A 17,870-nucleotide genomic window follows, 5' to 3' on the forward strand; every position below is an offset into this window, starting at 1 on the left:
CATTAGGGGGAGCTGACTGAGGGGTCTCCATGGCTCAGCATGCACCCCCCCACTCCTGGTTCACAGGAAGAAGGCCTGAATGACGTGCAGGAGATGATCAAAACGGAGAAGTCCTACCCCGAGCGGCGGCTGCGGGGCGTGCTGGAGGAGCTCAGCTGTGGCTGCCAGTGAGAGTGCGGGGCAGCGGGGTGGGGGACTGGGCAGAGGAGGAGGTGTCTGCAGGCCTCCTGCTGGCGGCTGGGCTCCGCTAAGCACTGCCCCCCGCTCCCCAGCCGCTTCTTCTCCCTCGCTGACAAGGACCAGGGCCACTCGTCCCGCACCAGGCTCGACCGGGAGCGCCTCAAGTCCTGTATGCGGGAGCTGGTGAGGACGCACTGGTCCCCAACACTGGGCCACACGGGGGACAGAGGGAGGGTCTGGAGGTGAAAAGGGGAACCTGAGGTGGGAGGACATCTGTCTCTGAGGTCACAGCCCCCAGGGCCAGCCCCCTTCGTCGTGCGTCATGGCCAGAGCCCCACTTACTGCACCCCCTGCAGGAGAGCATGGGGCAGCAGGCGAAGACCCTGCGGGCACAGGTGAAGCGGCACACGGTGCGGGACAAGCTGCGGCTGTGCCAGAACTTCCTGCAGAAGCTACGCTTCCTGGCGGATGAGGTGGGCCCTCTGCCGGCGTGCACAGAGGGGGTGCCCGGCCCCAAGCCAGAGTGACCGGAGTGGGAATGGGGGCTGCACAGAGAAAGGTCGGACCGGACCACGTAGGAGGCCCCTCCTGCTCTGACAGTGGTTGGGGGAGAGGAGTGAAGGAGCCCTTCATCCTGTCGTGTGATCTTCCCGCTCCATCAGTGAGAGGCGAAGAAAGACCCAGAGTCGTGGGGCCTTCCCTCTGCAGGGACCCTGAGGGTCAGTCAGGCTCAGGGGGCCCCAGCCAAGAGACGGGACCCCTCCCTGACTGGCTCCCCTCCTGCCCTCCCCAGCCCCAGCACAGCATCCCCGACGTCTTCATCTGGATGATGAGCAACAACAAGCGCGTCGCCTATGCGCGGGTGCCCTCCAAGGACCTACTCTTCTCCATCGTTGAGGAGGAGCTGGGCAAGGACTGTGCCAAGGTCAAGACGCTCTTCCTCAAGGTGCCAGAAGGGGAGAGAGACTTGGGGTGGGGGCCGCTGGGGTCCAGGTTTGCATCTGGCTTCTTTCAAGGGGTCAGCCCCTGCTTGGAGGGAGCAGCAATCCCACCCCAGGGTCAGACAGACCTGAGCTGATGGGTGGAGCCCTCAAGTAGCAGGTGCTCAGAGAAGAGCTGGAGAGATAACAGGAAGGCGGGGGCCGCCCTGCCCATCCCCCTCTGTGCTGGGTTTCCCTTCCCCTCCCCCCAGCCCAGTGGGATGGCTGTGGAGGTGCAGGGGCAGCTCTGACCAAGGCCTCCACCAGCCCCTGGCCCCTCCTCACCCCATGGGCTCTGGCAGCTGACCCTGCACCCACCCTCAGCTGCCTGGGAAACGGGGCTTCGGCTCAGCTGGCTGGACGGTGCAGGCCAAGCTGGAGCTCTACCTGTGGCTGGGCCTCAGCAAGCAGCGCAAGGACTTCCTGTGTGGCCTGCCCTGCGGCTTCGAGGAGGTCAAGGCGGCCCAGGGCCTGGGCCTGCACTCCTTCCCCCCCATCAGCCTGGTCTACACTAGTGAGTGGGGACTCCTGGCCTGGGCAGCCCCTGGCTCCCAGCCCTCACCCCAGGAGGGCACTGGAGGGCTCACCTATTCCCAGAGCCTCAGCTTGCTCTTCCCCACAGAGAAGCAGGCGTTCCAGCTCCGCGCCCACATGTACCAGGCTCGCAGCCTCTTTGCCGCCGACAGCAGCGGCCTCTCAGACCCCTTTGCCCGTGTCTTCTTCATCAACCAGAGTCAGTGCACAGAGGTGAGGCCGGGGCAGGAGGGAGCGGCTCTGGCTTTGAGAGCACTGGGTGGCCTGTGAGCTTGTGGGACCTGGAGAAATAGATCAGCCAGTGCCCAGATCTTTAGAGGGAAGCCTTGCAGATAAGCTCAGATCCAGGCCACACTGGTAGAGGCTTTAACTGTGATTACATTCAACACAGAAGACAGGGAAGACATTGAGGGTGGGGGAGCAGACCTCATATTAGCTTTCATTTTAAGATTCCCGGAAGAGTCAGAGAACGTGGCAGTCCTGCCCCCTGAGTCCCCTGGAAGCTGAAGTCACTGAGGGTGACTCCTGCTCCTGTATCTGCCCACCCACCGCCACTTATTACCCGTCTCCCCCCGTGCCATGCTGCAGGTGCTGAATGAGACCCTGTGCCCCACCTGGGACCAGATGCTGGTGTTCGACAACCTGGAGCTGTATGGTGAAGCTCATGAGTTGCGGAACGATCCTCCCATCATTGTCATTGAAATCTACGACCAGGACAGCATGGTATGGGTGGGCTCTGGCACCAGGGACCTGTAGCATCACCCCACCTACCCTTCTTCCCTGCACTCCACCTGCATTGACAGCCACCTCCCAAGCCCACCCGAGAGTTCCGCGGCCAGGGTGATTGCCGGGAAGCTGGGAGTCTGGGCTACTGACCAGCCCTCCCAGGAACCCCAGGTGTCTCCTAACTGTCACCACAGCTTGACCCCTTCCTAACACTGTGGGCCTCTGGGATCTCAAGGAAGAGGTAGGCCAGGGCGTCCCCACCTCCTGGCATAGACAGACCAAGCTCAGGCCCAGAGTCTTCAGGAGATGTGCCAGCAAGTCCTGCTGTCCTCTGCCCTCCCCCATCCCAGGGGCCCGCCAACCTTCTGCCCCTGCCTACCACAGTCAGTAACAGCCTCACAGGTCTCCATGGGAGCTCTGGAGTGGGGAGTGAAGGATTGGGGCGACCCCTCCAGAGCTGGGGAGCCACTTACTACAAGCTACCTCAGGTACTGGGGTACCCTGAGAGAGCTCTGGACTGGAGGTAGGAGGACCTTATTTCTAGTCCTGAGTCTAGCATCTGCCATTCACTGCCAGCATGGCCCTGAGCAAGTCTGTGGTGGGCCCCAAGACTTGGTTTCCCCCATCTGTAAAATGGGGTGATCACACCTGCCCCCTTACAACTCTCGGGGCAGTGGTGAGGACTGAATGAGATCGCAGGTGTGACCGTGCTTGGTAAACTCAAGCACTGGGAGGTTACCTCTATTGTTTGTCGTGTCAGGGCAAAGCTGACTTCATGGGCCGGACCTTTGCCAAGCCCGTGGTGAAGATGGCCGATGAGGCGTACTGCCCACCTCGCTTCCCGCCCCAGCTGGAGTATTACCAGATCTACCGTGGCAATGCCACGGCTGGAGACCTGCTGGCTGCCTTCGAGCTGCTGCAGGTGGGGCCGCAGGGAAGAGGGGGGTGGGGCCGGGGCCTCCCCTGACCAAAGCTGGGGGCATGGTTCTTGGGGGCCTGGGGCCATTTGGCCTTCCCTGTCTCCCCAGATCACATAGCAATCTGGCCCCAGAACAGCACCTGGGTGAGGGGAGTGGGGTGGGGAAGAGGAGAGGCTTTCAGTCAAGGGAGCCAGCTGTGGGGGGGCCTGGGCCACCTGAGAATGAATTGGGCAGTGGGTGGGCAGTGACACTCTCCCTCCCCAGGAGTTAGGGTGAGTGCTCTCCCCAGGCTCCTCAGGGTGTGACACTGTGACCCCCATCCCCCAGATTGGGCCGGCAGGGAAGGCCGACCTGCCACCCATCAATGGCCCGGTGGACGTGGACAGAGGTCCCATCATGCCCGTGCCCGTGGGCATCCGGCCTGTGCTCAGCAAGTACCGAGTCGAGGTGTGTGAGGGCTCCACTCAGCCCCTCCAGTCCCTGCCCTGGACGGGCCCTGCTGTGCTCTCGCTTCCCAGCCCCCCTCACTGTCTCTCCACCAAGGAGCATATGCACACAGTACACTGTTGGCACTAAACTCCAGGGGTCTTCAGCAGCCTCAGGCCACCCTTCATTTTTCAAACAAGGAGATTGAGGGCCCAAGAGGGGAAGTGATTGTCCAAGGTCACACCCGGAGCCAGCAGCAGACCCAGGCTCCCGCCCCAGTCCAGTGCCTGTCTAGTCTCCACAGAGTCACACTGTCATGTTCTGGGACTTTTCCCAGCCCTCCTGTCTGCCCCCCACTCCCACCCTCACCCCGCAGTCCCTTGGGGAACCCACCCCTCATCAGCTCTCCCGGCCCTGCCCCTCCTGACCCACTGCCCATCCACCGCCCAATTCTTTCTCAGGTGGTCCAGCCCCCGCACAGCTGGCTCCCTTGCCTGAAAGCCTCTCCTCTTCCCCACCCCACTCCCCTCACCCAGGTGCTGTTCTGGGGCCTGCGGGACCTGAAGCGGGTGAACCTAGCCCAGGTGGACCGGCCGCGGGTGGACATCGAGTGTGCGGGGAAAGGGGTGCAGTCCTCCCTGATCCACAATTACAAGAAGAACCCCAACTTCAACACTCTTGTCAAGTGGTTTGAAGTGGTGGGTGCAGGCCCGGGTATAGCCAGCAGGGCTGGGTGCGGCTGGTGTGCTGGGCATGGTGGGGGCCTCTGCCCCCTTCTCTGAGCTCAGGCTCCACTGGGCCCACACCCCCAGGACCTCCCAGAGAATGAGCTGCTCCACCCGCCCTTGAACATCCGCGTGGTGGACTGCCGGGCCTTTGGCCGCTACACCCTGGTGGGCTCCCACGCCGTCAGCTCCCTGCGGCGCTTCATCTACCGGCCCCCAGACCGCTTGGCCCCCAGCTGGAACACCACGGGTACTGCCGCACCCCAAGCCCAGGCCTGGCTCCACTCTGTCCACGGAGGGGCTCTAGCTCGCAGTCCAGTCCACACAGCTGCCAATTTGCTCCTCGGAGGCATCTCCAAGTGGGTGTGGGGGACACCAGGAGGGAGGTCCCATCCTGGGGGACAAGAAGGGCTGCCCAGGGCTGCCCCTCACTCTAGAGCCACAAAGGGCCAGAGCTGGAGATGTCCTGAGAGGACCTGAGGGCAGATGGCTTCCTCCACCGGTTCATGGAGAAGACCCAGCCTGCCTCGCGGCCTCTGTCCCGGCCTCCCTCCCAGCCCAGCCTCCACTATTTCACTCCACTGCATCTCACTCTCCTCTCTGGCTCACTTTATCCCTCTCCTTCTGCCTATCTTTTCTCCCTCAACTGCCCCATCCCTCCCTCTCCGCTCAGAAAGCTCTAGAATCAGCTTTAGGCCTCTGGACATTCTGGCCACCCCTGACTCTCACTGTCACTCCTGCTCCTCCCTGTCTGTCTGCCTGTCTGTCCATCTCTCTGTCCAGTTAGGCTCCTCCGGGGCTGCCGTGTGCTGTGCAATGGGGGCCCCTCCTCTCACCCCGCAGGGGAGGTCGTGGTGAACATGGAGCCGGAGGTGCCTGTCAGGAAGCTGGAGACCATGGTGAAGCTGGAGGCGGTAAGGCGCGCGGGGTCAGTCCCACACTGGCTGGGCATGTGCAGCTGCGTGTGACGCTTCCTGGGAGCCAGGCCGCCTCATTTGGCACGTGATGGTGGAGGGTTAACTCTGACTGCATGTGCAAACAGCTGTATCCTGGCACTGTCCTGGCATGCAAGACTCTATCAGTTCTGCGTACATGTGTGCACACGTGTGCAAGAGTGTGTGGTATGCATGTATGAGAGACAGAGAGAGCAGTAACAGTTTGAGATAATAGCCTGTAATTTTTACTCCAATAAAAGACACCTTAGGCAATGGATTCCTTGTGCGAACACCAGTGCTCTTTCCAGAGGTCCCTGGTTTTCCATCCCAGTCATTCACACACAGCTCACCCAGGCTTGGGCTGGGGAAGGATTTCCAGGTGGAAGCTCCTTATTCCTCCTGGCCTTGAGACCAGGGCCGTTTATATGTCAGAGGGAGACCTGTTGCCTGAGGAGATGGCATCTGCAGGGGAAGGCAGGATGGAGGCCCACCTGAAACAGGCCATCCTGAGTCCAGACAGTGCTGAGGGGCCGGAAGTGGGCTTTTTCCCCACCACACTCTCGGCATCCTATTCCCAACCTCACGTACTTTACGCAGCCTGGGGCATCTCCCGGCTTCTGAGGTCTGAGCTTGGTGTGAAACACCCTTCCCTTGGCCCATAATCTGTGTCCCCAGAGGGTCCTGGCCAGCCAGCTGAGTTAGCGGTGGACATGGCTCTTGGGAAAGGGGAGCAGCTCAGGCCCAGTGCCTGGCCCACAGCCCTGGGACGGCACTGCTGAGGCTCTGGGGCTACACCTGGAGGTCCCATGAGCCCCTCAGCTCCCAGCCTCCTGAGCTCCTCCCTGAGGAGCCTGTTCCTCCTGGGGGGCAGGGATCAGGGAGGGAAGCCCCCTAGTTTCAGGCCATTGGCAAACAAGACAGAGGACAGCACTGGCCTGAGCTTCCCTATCTTCCCATAGGCCCTAGGCTCTGGTGGGGCGTCTTCAGCAGGGTCCTCTTCAGCTATGCAGTGTGTGTGTGGCCGCTTAATTTTTAAGGCACTGGCCCTGGTAAGGGAGGAAAAGTGGAGTTTGGAGTGGCCTCCATCTAGCCAACATTACTGAACTACTGCCTGCTGCGTCTGCTCCTCTCCCGACCTTGATGGCCCCCTGAAATTATCTGGGGAGTTCACGACCCTCTCAGGGTTGAGCACCCCCACCCAGAGGGTCTGAGGAAACATCTGCAGGGCGGACCTTTTGCAGCTGGCCAGGCAGTGTGCTCTTGTTAGTGCATAGTTGGCCCTGTGAGCACAGGGCTCCCGACACACAGAGAACGTCCCTGCATGAGCTCCCTCTTCCTCTGATCCTGGCTGGGCTGCCGCTTCAGGCCCCGGAGACTAATTCTGTCCCTGTCCCCTTGGCTCTCTTCTGCAGACTTCTGATGCTGTCGTCAAGGTGGATGTGGTGAGTATGGGGACCATCTGGGGGCCTCTGGGAGGAAGGACCCTACTGGCATAGGGTGTCAGGCCAAGGGGCCTAGCATCGGGGATGAGCCTCCCGCAGCCCCCAGATGCTCTGGCCAGCACACCCCTCCACAGAGGCAAGGAGAGAGCTGCTTGGGCAGCAGGGGCCCTGAGTGCCATCCTGCCTTGGCCAGGGGCTCACGTTGGCAGGTCGTGACCCCTCTGGGCCGTGGCATCCTCCTCTACAAAACAAGGCCCTGCCCCTTTGACATGGTGGCCCCACAGAGCCTCGTGGAGCCCAGGGCTTCCCGGGAGCAGATGGTCAGAATGGACAGGGGACCTCGGATTGTCCCGGGCTCTGGGAATGGCCCGGGTGTAGGGCTGTGTGCAGGATTCTGGCCCTGGCCAACCCCCCAGGCTGATGAGGAGGAGAAGAAGAAGAAGAAGAAGAAGGGCAGCTCAGAAGAGCCAGAGGAGGAGGAGCCGGATGAGAGCATGCTCGACTGGTGGTCCAAGTATTTTGCCTCCATTGACACCATGAAGGAGGTGAGGCCTCCGGCCTGGGCTGGGGGCAGAGGAGGAATTGGGCCGGGGTGGGGTTAGGCTGGTATGGTAGCACCGTAGTTGAAACCCGGTGATTTCATTTCCAGTAGGCGGGGTGTACTGAGTGAAAGAAAATAAAGCACCGTTTCTTACTCAGTTATACTTCTCTACATTAAAAAAAAAAAAAAATACCACTAAGAAGCAACATTAAAGGACACCATATGTTTTAAATGATACACAATTTAAAAAATCATAAACTCCTAAGTGCAGTTAGTTATATTATACACATCATAAACTTTTTAACCCACTTAAGTAGAGCACATGGTGGGTTTGAAACCTAGTAGGAAAGACTATGGTTCTCAGCATTTGAGACTGGCCTGAGACCACGGGTCAACAGCCCCCTCCCCAGGAAGGCCACCTTCCCTCTTCTCACCTCATCTTTCGGCAGCAACTTCGACAGCAAGAGGACTCGGGAATTGATTTGGAGGAGAAGGAGAAGATGGACAACACTGAGGGTGAGCCCCCGGAACCCTGGATCTCTGCTCCCCATCCCCACCCCTGGATGGCCAGCTCCCCTGCCTGCCACACCAGCTGCTTCTCTTTCTCCCTCCCGTGGGCCCTCATGGTGCAGCAGCCAACAGCAGGTGCTGTCAGGTACCCCTGGGCACCAGGGGGCAGGATTAGGCCCTTACGTAAGAGTAGCTTTTACTCTGACCAGTTCAGCAACCACAGAGACGGACAGACATTTAAAGCCACAGAACATCAGATCTCAAAGGGATCTCAGAGCTCATCCCATCTACCCTTTTCCAGACCTTTTCCATGGAACACTATTAATGGGTATTCTGGAGAGAAAAGAGGGTTCTGGGGTCAAAGGGGTTAAACAGGTCCTTTGGTGCAGGACTTCTCAGTACCTTCAATATACAAATGTTATTATAAATCTCTAAAAGAAAGATACAGTATAAAATATTTCCCCAGCTTATTTGACCACAATGTACCCTTTCTTCTAAAGCATTCCAAGAACACCCACGCCTGGTGTTCCACTGAATGCAGTTTGGGAAATGCTGATGTAGACCAACCCTCTTAATATTACAGACAAGTAGACGGAGGCCAGAGAGGAAAGTCGGCTGGCACCAGACCCATGCTCCTTCCATGCCCCACCCTGTCAAAGGGGCATGACAACAGTCCTGTACACGTTCCCAGCATGGCCTTATTGGTGCCCTGCCCCTGCCTGAGACAGACACCCCTCTCAGGCATTTGTCTGCATTTTACAGATGGTGCACAGACACCTGAAGTTAAATTAGCAAAGTAAATTAGCGGCGGAGTTGGGGTCTCCAACCCAGGTCTTCCTGCTTGATCGTTTCTGCCACGAACTGACTAGGCCTCCTTCTCTTGTTCTGGCCAGGCCTGAAGGGGCTGATGAAGGGCAAGGAGAAGGCAAAGGCAGCCAAGGAGGAGAAGAAGAAGAGAACCCAGAACCCAGGCCCCGGCCAGGGGTCTAAGGCCCCTGAGAAGAAGAAACCCAAGATTGATGAGCTCAAGGTGAGAGTCTGGGGACAGACCCCACCAGGGCCATGGGGTCACACCTGGGGGCGTGAGGCGGCAGGCAGGGCAAGACGGAGGCCAGTGGACAGGCCTCATCCCCCTGACGGCCGGCCTGGCTCAGGTGTACCCCAAGGAGCTGGAGTCTGAGTTCGACAACTTTGAGGACTGGCTGCACACGTTCAACCTGCTGCGGGGCAAGACGGGGGATGACGAGGACGGCTCCAGCGAGGAGGAGCGCATCGTGGGCCGCTTCAAGGTCAGGCAAGGAGCGGGGCCCAGCCCGTAAGCCCCAGGCCCTGAGCACCCCCACCCCCCACCCCCCCCCACCCCCCACTGGCTCTTCTCCCCACCCCTAGGCCCAGGGCTGACGGTCAGGGGAACTGTCAGCCACGCTGGTTGGTGAAAGGTGAAAATACTCCTATGCTGGTTCATAAAGAGCATCTGCCGTGAGCCCCCACCCCAGGTTGCCTCTCCCACCCCTGCCACTGCCCTGGTTACTCCTTCCAGAACCCCTGACCTCCCTGGGGTCCAGCAGCTACAGAGTCAAGCCCCTGCCCAAGCAGGGTGCAGAGACCCCAGTGCTCTTGGCTATTTTGAATGCCACTCCTGCCTGTGCCTATGGGAACCTGTGCCCTGACCCACGCTTGCCTCATCCCAGGGCTCCCTCTGCGTGTACAAAGTGCCACTCCCAGAGGACGTGTCCCGGGAAGCTGGCTACGACCCCACCGATGGCATGTTCCAAGGCATCCCTAGCAATGAGCCCATCAACGTGCTGGTCCGCGTCTATGTGGTCCGGGTGAGAGTCCCCTCGCATCCCCCTAGTCCCCAGTCCTCCTGCCCAGGAGGAGCTGAAGCAGCTGCAAACTGATAGCCCCCGACTGGGAGATACAAGGGAGGTCATCTGCTCTAGTCCCCATCTTTTAGAAAGGAGGAAGCCGAGGCCCAGAGAGGGGCAGTGACTTGCCCAGGGTCACACAGCAAGTCTCCTGCCTCCAGTCCAGTGCTCCTGCCGTTCACCATCATGGGGCCATCAGGGAGGGGGCGGGGGCACTGGAAGTGGAGGAGGGTGTGGGGAGCCTGCTCAGGAGCACCCCTCCCCCATCCCAGGCCACGGACCTGCACCCCGCAGACATCAATGGCAAAGCCGACCCCTACATCGCCATCCGGCTGGGCAAGACTGACATCCGCGACAAGGAGAACTACATCTCCAAGCAGCTCAACCCTGTCTTTGGGAAGTAAGGCCTCCTGGTGCCCCGCCCAGCCCCGACTTCCCTGGCCGAGACCACCTGCCACCCCACCCCACCCCACCCTCAACCCGTCTCCCAACCCCCGTCCCGCCAGGTCCTTTGATATCGAGGCCTCCTTCCCCATGGAATCCATGCTGACGGTGGCCGTGTACGACTGGGATCTGGTAGGCACCGACGACCTCATTGGGGAAACCAAGATCGACCTGGAGAACCGCTTCTACAGCAAGCACCGCGCCACCTGTGGCATCGCCCAGACCTACTCCATGTGCGTGGGGCAGGCGGGGCGGGGCGTGCCTGCTGCATCTCGATTCTGAACACAAGGTTCAGAGCATGTGATTTGGGAAAGTAGACTTATTATGGGTTCTGTCCCAGGCCAGGCCTCCACCCCTACGGGCTCTGGGCAGAGCATTCAGGGGCCAGGTCTGCAGATTCCAAGACAAGGAGAGAGCCAGAGGGTTCTAAGACAGAGGAGGCAAGACAAGGAGAGAAAAGTGGGCTGGGAGGAGAGGCAGCACTGTGCACTAGGAAGAGTCCACTATGGATCTGGCCGGCCTGTGCCGTGGACAGGCTGTGTGATACTGGTCAAGCCCCTTAACCTCTCTGGTTATCAGTTTCCTCATGGGAGTCTTTGAGGTTCTAGAGGAGTAGGCACAGGGAGCTGCAGTGGGGAGACTGGATGCTCATCCTTGGGACACTGGGCATGTCGGGCCAGAGCCTGGGGCAGGAGGGATCAGCCTCCAACATCTCTAGAGTCTCAGCTGAGCCTGGAGCCCAGGGCAGGGCCCACTTGCTGATCCGGGCAATAGCCAACTTAAGAGAACTGCTGGAGCCAGTCGTGACCTGGGGATGGCCCAGCCCCACCGGAGCCCCACCAAGCCTGTCTGCCCCTCCCACAGACACGGCTACAATATCTGGCGGGACCCCATGAAGCCCAGCCAGATCCTGACCCGCCTCTGCAAGGAGGGCAAGGTGGATGGCCCCCACTTTGGGCCCCCCGGGAGAGTGAAGGTGTCCAACCGCGTCTTCACCGGACCCTCTGAGATCGAGGACGAGAATGGTAACGGGGCACTGGACGCACTACGGTGTGTCAGAGGCCAAGAAGGGACCCACATTTCCCTGTGGCAGGACCTCGGAGACTAGCTTGGGGTCTCCTTAGACCCTCTGCTCATCAGCCCAGTGTCCCACTGCTGTCTGCTGAGCCTCTGCCCTTCCACCTCATGCTACACAATGCTTGCCCGCTTGTGGCCTTCTCTCTCCCTCTCAGTGTCCCTGTCGGGTAGGGAGATTCTCCCCATTCTGCAGATGAGGAAACTGAGACCCGAAGGGTTTCGGTGACTTGCCCAAGGTCATGTGGCTCTTAAGAGGCAGAGCGAGGACATGGGCCCAGGTCCCTGTGGCTCCAAGCCCTGTGCTCTCCCCACTCCTTCGCCCGTGTGGCACTTCTCAGAGAATCGGGAGGTGTCTGTGCTGGGGACTTGTGCTGACTGCTTTCGGGCTGCTGGGACGGGAAGTGGATTCTTCACCTCCCTGACCTCACAGCCCTCCTCACAGCAGGATTCTCTGGTCAAGTTCCCCAAGCAGAGGAAACCCAAGGACGCAGGCCTCTCTGGGCCCTATGAGGCAGCCGAGAGCTTGGGCAAGCCACTTCTCTCTCTGTGCCTCAGTTTCCCCAATAGTAAAATGAAGATGGGCAGACAGGTGATGGCTCAGGGGCCTCTTTGTGCCCCTGAGTCCCTGGCCCAGGACAGGTCTCTTGTTCTGCTGAGCCCATGTGTGCAACTGACCCGCCACCCCACAGGTCAGAGGAAGCCCACAGAAGAGCACGTGGCGCTGTCCGCCCTGAGGCACTGGGAGGACATCCCTCGCGTGGGCTGCCGCCTGGTGCCGGAACACGTGGAAACGCGGCCGCTGCTCAACCCTGACAAGCCGGGCATTGAGCAGGTGACGCTTGGCCTGGATCTGAGATTCTTTGGTATTTGGAATCGGAGAGTTCCAACTGGGAACCATAAAAACGGATCCTCAGGCTATTGTCTGCGTTCCCCAGAGCCTGGGGACACCTCCCCACCAGGGCCCTTCACAGTAACTCAGTGACATGTGTCTTTGCTCTGAGTGAGAATCACATCAGCTCGGGTGGAGACCTGGGGTGTCCCGCTTAGAAGCTGTGATTGGCTATTGATGACGTCGTAGGAATTCCTGGCGTCCAAGGATGAAAACTGATGAAATAGGTCCTGATAGAACAAAGGTTGGGAGAGAGAGGAGAGCTGGCCGTCTTGGGCACAGGGAGGAGTCCGTGGGGAGATCTGCCATGCCCCCTCTTCCTCAGGGCCGCCTGGAGCTGTGGGTGGACATGTTCCCCATGGACATGCCAGCCCCGGGGACGCCTCTGGACATCTCCCCCCGGAAGCCCAAGAAGTGAGCTGCTCAGACCCAGCACCACTCCCTCCCTGCCCACACCCCTTGCTACTCCCCCATGGCTGGCCTTCCTGTAGGAGGCCCCAGGCCCACCCAGATCACCTTGGTCAGTGGGCGTTCCCTAGGCCCCTGGTGTGGCCTTGTTGGGGGGACAGACCAACCCATCAAGAGAGTCGTGGGGCCTGCCCTAAGTGGTCCCCTTTGCTGAGGCAGGGGCCACACCCCCTACTGTGTGGTTACTGAGGGCGAGGAGGACACGCCAGCACCCTCCAGTGGACTTTCATCCTCACAGCCGCTCTCCTCCACGGAGAGCGCACACACACACATCCTCCTACACGCACACACAGTGCACTCCCAGGGTGCCCACACGTGCACTCGCACACAAGACACAGAACCCCCGAGAGCCTGCTCTGCTCTCTGACAGTCCCCACTCCAGGCTGTCATTAAGCTCGGCCACGTTTTATTTAAAGCACCTGGTGATGAGATGAGCAGGCGTGAGTGCCCGGAAGAGGCGGGAGGGTGGTAGAGTGGAAAGAGCACTGGACCAGGAACCAAGCCACCTGCCTCTCCTAGTTGGCCCTGGCCAGGTCACTTCCCCTCCCTGATCTGTAAAGTGGCAGGATGGAGTCGCTGCCAGCTTTGACATCCTCAGTGCCTGGAATCAGAGCCAGCTTCATGGGCATATGAATTTGCACAGGGCCCCGCACTTATTTCACGATGGCAGTCTTGAAATTCTTAATGATTTTTTAACAAGGAGCCCCACATTTCCATTTTGCACTGGGCTGGCAAATTATGCAGCCAGTTCTGGATAGCCTCCAGGTCTGAGGCCACGAGTGTGCTGTTCCAGAGCCTGCCACTAGGGGACACCCGAATTTATGCATCACCTGGGACTTGCAGTCCAGGGAGACTTCAGGGAGAGCTACACTCCAATTTTTAGTGGATGACTCAACCTCACTCATAATGGTTGAAATGTAACTAACTCACTTAAAATGACAATTATTTTCATAATGTATATAAAAAAGTTATTTATAAAATAACTTTTATAATACAATTACAATTTATAATGACAATTATACTTTGAGGAGAAAATCCTCTTTGGGGACAAGGACTTAAAGGAAACCAAATTCTGTGGGCGTCCACTGCCAGCTGCTGGGCTTAAATGTAAACTTCTCGCGGAACTGGAGTGGAGCTTCTGGCCTCTGGAGACAGGGGAACTTGCTTCTGACTCTCTGGGCCTCGCTTCAGCCAGCCCCAGGAGCCGGCCCCTGCCCCTCCCTGTCCTGAGTCTGCCTCCCTGTCCAGGAGTGTGCTCTGGGTCCTGATGGTCCAGCCAGACAGGCTTCCCCCGACCCCAGGGCTCTCCTCACAACAGCCATGCTGGCTGGCTGACCCTCTCTTGCTCACCGGGAGCCCCAACATCTCACCATCCCCTCAGCGTCTTCCCGCATCTGCTCGCTCAGCCCCAACCTGGCCCAGGCCCTGAGTCCCCAGGACTACCAGTCATCTCATCTCCAGCCCCCTGCCCCCTCCGAGACCCAAGACCCTGGGAAACCCCACTCCCCAGGCTGCTAACCAGCCTCTCCCCTGCCCAGGTATGAGCTGCGGGTCATCGTGTGGAACACGGATGAGGTGGTCCTGGAGGACGATGACTTCTTCACTGGGGAGAAGTCCAGTGACATTTTTGTGCGGGGGTGGGTGAGAGGTCCCCTGGCTGGGAGGGGGCTGGGCTGGGGGGCCACCTTCCTGGGAGGCAGGGGAGCTGTGGGGTGGGGAGAGGCCCCACTAGGTGTGCCGCAGGTCTGGAGCGGGCGGCGCCCCACAGGTGGCTGAAGGGCCAGCAGGAGGACAAGCAGGACACAGACGTCCACTACCACTCCCTCACCGGCGAGGGCAACTTCAACTGGCGCTACCTGTTCCCCTTTGACTACCTGGCTGCCGAGGAGAAGATCGTCATCTCCAAGAAGGAGTCCATGTTCTCCTGGGATGAGACCGAATACAAGATCCCCGCGCGGCTCACCCTGCAGATCTGGGATGCTGACCACTTCTCCGCGGACGACTTCCTGGGTGCAGGGCTGGGCGGGGCCGGGGGACTGGGACCCTGAACAGAGGGGACAGGAGAGGGGGAGGTAGGGACGGGTGAGCCCACCCTGGGTGAGTGGGGCAGGGCGTCAGTCTGACCCGATCTCTGACTCTGATGTTGCCCCAGGGGCCATTGAGCTGGACCTGAACCGGTTCCCACGGGGCGCGAAGACTGCCAAGCAGTGCACCATGGAGATGGCCACGGGGGAGGTGGACGTGCCGCTGGTGTCCATCTTCAAGCAGAAGCGCGTCAAAGGCTGGTGGCCTCTCCTGGCTCGCAATGAGAATGACGAGTTTGAGCTCACGGTGGGCACCACTTCTGCTCGAGCAGAGGGCAGGGCTGGGCCAGGCTAGGGTGCTGAGTGCCCAGCACCTGGCCCAGGCACTGGGACCATTCTGTTTCTCTCTGCAGGGCAAGGTGGAGGCGGAATTGCATCTACTCACTGCTGAGGAGGCGGAGAAGAATCCGGTTGGCCTGGCCCGCAATGAACCTGACCCCCTAGAGAAACCCAAGTGAGTGCCCTGCCTGTCAGGCCACCCTGCCCCCTGGTCCCTGGGGGCACTGGAACAGGAAGGCCGGGCCAGAACCTTCTGGTCTTCTTGCCCCCACTCTGCAGCCGCCTCTGCCCTCTCTGTCCCTTCCTGGGCCACAGCCTTATTGCAGGGGAGCCTCCTCCCTCCTCTCCTTCCCCCTGGAATCCACGAGCTCCCTCTGAACCAGAGCAGGGGCTGTCAGTACAGAGAAGCAGCTCCTCTCCCAGGGAAGGCCCCACTTAGCAGAGTTAAGTGCTCTCCCTAGTTTTCTCAAAGGCAAACCACTGCAGTGGTGGAATTTGGAGCCCCAGGCAGCCTTGATGGCTGCGGAGGTACCTAGAACTACACACACTCAGCCCAGGGTCGGCCCCCTCCTGGCCGGGGCCCCTCGCCGCACCCCGAGCCTCATCCTCTGTGTCCTTTCTCCGTGCTCCCTCCACTCCTCTCGCTGCTCCAGCCGGCCCGACACGAGCTTCATCTGGTTCTTGAACCCTCTCAAGTCTGCCCGCTACTTCTTGTGGCGCACATACCGCTGGCTGCTCCTCAAACTGCTGCTGCTCGCACTGCTGCTGCTCCTCCTCGCCCTTTTCCTCTACTCTGTGCCCGGCTACCTGGTGAAGAAGATCCTGGGAGCCTGAGCCTGGCGTCCTCCTGGGTCTGGAACTCCTCTTTCTTCCTCTGGACCTAGGGCTCATGAGCTGGGCAGCATGTGGAGCACACACATGCACACACACACACGTGCACACACGCATGCATACACACACGTATGCACACATACAGGTGCACACATGCACACACAGACACACACAGCAACTTTCAAGCTTTCAAACGGTATCACAGACTCAGAACTGGAAATGACTATTTTGCATGTTTACATATTAGGCCAGAGAGGTGAAGTAACTTGCCCAAGGTCACCTAGCAAATTAGGGTAGAGATAGGACTCAGCCTGGGTTTCCCAGTTGCCAATCCAGTGTTCTTCGTGCTACGTGACCTCCTCTCCCAGCAACATTCCTTGAGACTTGACCCCAGTCCCATTGGCAGAAAGAAGTTGAGATGTGGAAAGGGAGCGAGGAAAGGGTTTGCCTAGGATTAGCCAGTGAGTCCTGAATAGTTTCTACCAGCACCCACCTCCCAACCCAGAGCCGTTTTCCGCCCTGCAGGACGGTCAGTAGCTCCATCCCCCTCACACGTCTCAGTAGCCAACCTTCGCTGAGCGCCGCTCAGTGCCAGGCAGTGCTGGGAGCATCCCCCTTCGCTGTCTCGCTTCAGTCCTCACCAACCCCGGAGGCAGGGTCCACTGTCAACCCTGTTGTGTCGGTGAGGAACCCGAGGCTCTCAGAGGTGCCTCACTTGCCAGTTCCTGCTGGGGTTGGAAACCAGGTGCCCCGCGCCGGCTCCCCCGCTCGGCAGTGTCCTCCAGGAGTTGGCGGGGCAGGAGTTTGAAAAAGCATATTCAGTACTTTGATTTTATATCTTGACATATTATTGTCGAAAAACTGTTGTTTTTGTAACACAAACAACAGAATGTAAAGCTCTACACACACTTCTTGGCTTGGAGGCCACGCGGAAGGTAGAGCAGCGATGGCGCCCTGGCGGTGGGCGGATCAGTGAGGGGGTGGGACTCCTCAGACCCTGGGCAGAGCCAGTGGGACGGAAGCTTATGTTCGTGGGAAAGGGGGGAGGTGAGAGACCCTGATCTCACTGAGAGCGCGCAAGGGGCAGCACTGGACCGCGGACAATGAACCGCTAAACAGAGGAGCTTCCTAATACCCGGAACCGCCTGCAGTCCTGTGGCTGCCTGTTCAGGTGGTGAGCTGCCATCGCTGCAAGTGTCCAGGTAGAAGCTGGATGGCTGCCCAACGTCAGAATGCGGCCTAGGCCTTGGGAGGAGAGTGGGGCGCCAGGGGGCCCTGCAAAGAGGGCAGGGAACCTACGCTGCAAACCTGGTGCTTAGAAATGGGCTCAAACCCTGGCTCCTGCACTCATTGCTTCTGGGACCGCGGCTGTGACGGGGCCTCTTGGGGTCTAGAATGGCTGAGGGGAGAGGGCGCCCTGGGAGATGCCACCGCCTGACAGAGGCTCCCCCTCCCCCAGCCGGCCCGACACAGCCTTTGTCTGGTTCCTGAACCCCCTCAAGTCCATCAAGTACCTCATCTGCACACGGTACAAGTGGCTCATCATCAAGATCGTGCTGGCGCTGCTAGGGCTGCTCATGCTGGCCCTCTTCCTCTACAGCCTCCCCGGTTACATGGTCAAGAAGCTCCTAGGGGCATGAAGGCCCCTGGCCTCCCTGCAGCTCCTCTCCTGGGCCTATGCGTTTGCCCCTCCTCTGGCAGGGGCTTTCCCGTCTCCCAGGGGGGCCTGAGGAGCCCGCTGTCCACCCTTGGGGCTCAGGTCCCAGGGGCCTGCTGGGGCGCCCGTCCTCACCACCCCAAGCCTGCTGCTTGCCCTGTCCCACCCGTCCAGTCCCTTCCTGTGGGGTGGGGAGTGTGGGAAGGGGAGGGGGTCTGCCCCACCTTGCTGAGGCACCTTTCTCAGGCCCTGGCTCTGAGGATGCCACCCCACACCCTCCCCTAGGCCTTCCGGTCAAGGAGTAAAGCTTTAATGAAATTAACCAAGAATCATGTCATGGGCCAGTGCCCAGGG

The 17,870-nt window shown here is 59.8% G+C and overlaps 1 protein-coding gene across 1 annotated transcript; it reads left to right on the plus strand.

The window, feature by feature from the left end:
* The first annotated feature begins 28 nt into the window (after nt 1–28).
* LOC101390095 (otoferlin) lies at nt 29–17,582 on the plus strand. Its single transcript, XM_004418258.3, has 28 exons — nt 29–167; nt 273–363; nt 537–653; nt 974–1,126; nt 1,485–1,674; nt 1,783–1,907; nt 2,283–2,417; nt 3,181–3,342; nt 3,668–3,787; nt 4,303–4,464; nt 4,579–4,741; nt 5,275–5,405; nt 6,839–6,868; nt 7,285–7,413; nt 7,859–7,925; nt 8,813–8,949; nt 9,074–9,208; nt 9,611–9,748; nt 10,060–10,187; nt 10,294–10,464; nt 11,096–11,256; nt 11,998–12,140; nt 12,523–12,611; nt 14,204–14,302; nt 14,434–14,675; nt 14,818–14,996; nt 15,103–15,203; nt 17,319–17,582. The coding sequence occupies exons 1-28, from the start codon at nt 40–42 to the stop codon at nt 17,497–17,499; spliced, it is 3,807 nt and encodes a 1,268-aa protein (XP_004418315.2). The 5' UTR covers nt 29–39; the 3' UTR covers nt 17,500–17,582.
* The last annotated feature ends 288 nt before the right edge of the window (nt 17,583–17,870 follow it).

Source organism: Ceratotherium simum, chromosome 11, assembly GCF_057802395.1.
Source record: "Ceratotherium simum simum isolate JZ-2026a chromosome 11, ASM5780239v1, whole genome shotgun sequence".
NCBI classification, from domain to species: domain Eukaryota; kingdom Metazoa; phylum Chordata; class Mammalia; order Perissodactyla; family Rhinocerotidae; genus Ceratotherium; species Ceratotherium simum.